General features: G+C 58.2%; 1 protein-coding gene across 4 annotated transcripts in view; it reads left to right on the forward strand.

Moving 5' to 3' along the window:
* Positions 1–46: 46 nt before the first annotated feature.
* The window catches only part of LRRC40 (leucine rich repeat containing 40), a 31,485-nt gene continuing 28,391 nt past the window's right edge, over positions 47–3,140 (forward strand). For 2 of the 4 annotated variants that reach the window (XM_014937796.1, XM_014937789.1), the window contains exon 1: positions 47–430. In XM_014937796.1, coding sequence (XP_014793282.1) covers positions 49–430 — 382 coding nt within the window. In that variant the 5' untranslated portion in view covers positions 47–48. Of the gene's footprint in view, positions 431–755; positions 2,832–3,140 lie in introns of those variants that run through there. The other 2 variants (XM_014937816.1, XM_014937806.1) reach the window with 2 other exon arrangements.

Consider the following 3,140-nt stretch of genomic DNA (forward strand, 5'->3'; position numbering starts at 1 on the left):
TGTGCGGCGGGGCGGCCCGCCTCTCGCCTCAGGGGCTGAGGGGGTGTCATGGAGACAGGGGTCGCTGAGCCCGAGCTGTCCTTTGTGCCGGTAGCAGGAGAGCGCATCCCGATGGCGGGTGCGGTGCCAGGGTGCTTCTGTGCAAGCACTAATCCCTACTGGGCAGAGAATGTCTGGAGAGCAGCCCTGAGGAGAAGGACTTGGGGGTGTTGGTGGATGAGAAGGTCCACACGCCTCGGCAACGTGGGCTGGCAGCCCAGAAACCCCCCCACCCTGGGCTGCATCCCCAGCAGCGTGGCCAGCAGGGTCATGGGGGGGATTCTGCCCCTCTGCTCCCTTCTGGGGAGACCTCCCCCAAACTCTGGGGTCACCACCATCAGAAGGACATGGAGCTGTTGGAACAGGTCCAGAGGAGGCCCCAGAGATGTTGGTAGGGCTGGAGCCCCTCTACTGGGAGGGGGGGCTGAGAGAGTTGGGGGGGTTCAGCCTGGAGAAGAGAAGGCTCCGGGGAGACCTTCCAGCCCCTGCCAGTCCCTAAAGAAGGGGGGCTCCAGGAAAGCTGGGGAGGGACTCTGGATGAGGGAGGGGAGCCCTAGGAGGAGGGGGAAGGGTTGGACCCTGACAGAGGGGAGATGGAGCTGAGATGTGGGGAAGAACTTGTTTGGTGGGAGGGTGGTGAGAGCCTGGCCCAGGTTGGCCAGAGAAGCTGTGGCTGCCCCATCCCTGGAGGGGTTCAAGGGCAGGTTGGAGGGGGCTTGGAGCAACCTGGTGTGGTGGGAGGTGTCCCTGCCCAGGGCAGGGGGTGGAATGAGACGATCTTTAGGGTTCCTTCCCACTCAAACCATTCTGTGGTTCTGTGGCCAGTCTTCAGAGGGGTGGATGGTCTCCGAGGCCTCGGCTGGCCCGCTGGTGTGCTGCTGAGAGTGCCCTGCTCAGGGTGTTTGGGATGGACTGGGCTCCTCCAGAGCCGCAAGCTTAAAATTGCCACATTTTAAGCAGGCAAGGCCGACTGGTACATGGATTAATTGTATTTATGTAGAGGTGAGTGCTCTACATTTTCTGCTCTATCACTCCTGGCATCGGATTGTGAATAAAGCAATCGGTTATTTCCCAATGCCATAGAAGCAATTTTAAAGTAATGAATATTAACCATTCCCGGAAGTTCAGCCCTTCCCATCCCTTGTCGTTGTTTCTGCCTGTTGGGAACTGGCTCCAGCTTGCTTTGCTCCCGCCCTTCCCAAGAAACCTTCCTCTTACAGGAACAAAAGCGAAGAATTCACACAGAGCTCTGGGATTTCCAGCACTGTGGTTTTTTTAATATTCAGTTGAAATACCCAGCATTTTCTCAGGGAGTGCTACCTGGAGATTCCCAAAGAGAGAGGAGACAGGAAAAAGGGGAATTAAAAAAAGGTGGTGAAAAGCTAATGAGGGCAAAACCCTTAGCCAAGAGGTAGTGCCTGAAGTACGAGAGTCTCCACCTAACGTGGTCTTTGCTCCTTAACTAATTACCTTTAAGTTCAATGGAACTATCATAGTAGAGGCTTTTTTCTGTAAGGGTAGTAGCGTTTGAAACACAAACCTGCTGTTTGAGAGTGGCAAGAGCTACAGCTAAAAACTTGAATGATGTGGGGGAAATGTACTCATTTTTCATCGTTTCTGTCCCGGCAGGAACGGCTGGTGGGATCAGGCAGACACGGATCCCCCTGGCAGGTTCCACAGCAGAAGCAGTGACTGGGAATCCCACCTGCTGGTGGGCAGCCAGGGCTTTTCCAGTCTGGAATCTCGTTATTTAGTTTGTAAACTCTCCACTAATGGGAAAAGGGAAAACAATAAGCAGATGGAAAAGCGGCTTCTACCTCCTGTGTGGGTATAAAATATTTTTCCCAGGTTAATTGGTCTGGGTTGATGTCTGTGACGAAGGTGACGGCCTTGGCAGAGAGCAACAGGGGAGAGAAAGGGCAGGAGGTGAGATCTATGCAATTGTCCTGTGTTGTGGACTCTCCTTTGTGATAATTAGTGAGAATTTGGTGTGTCTGGTTATGTTTGCCCCATTCACAGGCCGTTTGGAACTGTGGGTGCCCGCTTACCAAGTGCTGGGTTGCTGTCGAGGGGGACAGGGCTCCTACTTTGGATTTTTTGGGGGGGAATTATGGCTGAAGCTGCCAGCGGGTGTGCTGGGTGAGGGACATATTGACCCGATGGGGCTGGAAGTGGCCGTTTTCACCTCACACAAAGGACAGCCTGGCTTGGCCTCCCTTCTGCAGGAATCCTGGGGACGGGGATCTGAGGGGGGCTTGCTGGTACCAGGTACCGGGTACCGGGGTGGAGGGGCATTTGGTAGTCCTCTGCCCCCGGGGTACCGGGATAGAGAGGGGCTTGGTAGTCCCATGTCCTGGGTACTGGCATAGAGGGGGGTTTGCCAGTCCCCCAACCCCAAGTCCTGGAATGTAGAGGGATTTGCTGCTCCCCTGGCCCTGGGTACCAAGGATGGAGGGGGTTTTGCCAGTCCCCTGGCACCAGATACTGGGATGGAGGGGGGGGTTTGCTGCTTCTTTAGCCCCGGGTACCGGGATGGATTGGGGTTTGATGGTCTCTTGGCCCTGGATACTGGGATGGAGGGGGGGTTGCCGGTCCTCTGGTACTGGGATGGAGGAGGATTTGCCGGTCCCATAGCCCCGGGATGGAGGGGTGTTTGCCTGTCCCCTGGCTCCGGGATGGAGAGGAGGGTTTGCCGGTCCCCCAGCCCTGCGTACCGGGATGAGGGCGGTTTGCTGGTCCCCTGGCCCCGGATACCGGGATGGAGGGGGGTTTGGCGGTCTTCTGGCCCCCAGGTACCGGGATAGAGGGGGGGTTGCCGGTCCTTTGGCCCCGAGATGGAGGGGAGGTTGCCGGCCCTCCGGTACCGGGATGGAGGCGGGGAGGGGTTGCCGGTCCAATAGCCCCGGGATGGAAAGGGGTTTCCCAGTGCCATGGCCCCGGGTACCGGGATGGGCGGGGGGGTGAGTTGCCGGTCGCCTTTCAGGGCACCATTTCGCCGCCGTGGCTTCCAGCGGGCGGGAAATGGCGGCGGGGGAGGCGGCGTGTGGCAGCGGGCGGCTGCCGGAGCCGGGCCCCGCCGGAGCGGCCCCGCTAGGCCCCGC

The sequence above is a fragment of the Calidris pugnax genome, unplaced genomic scaffold (genome assembly GCF_001431845.1).
Source record: "Calidris pugnax isolate Ruff unplaced genomic scaffold, ASM143184v1 scaffold29, whole genome shotgun sequence".
NCBI lineage: Eukaryota > Metazoa > Chordata > Aves > Charadriiformes > Scolopacidae > Calidris > Calidris pugnax.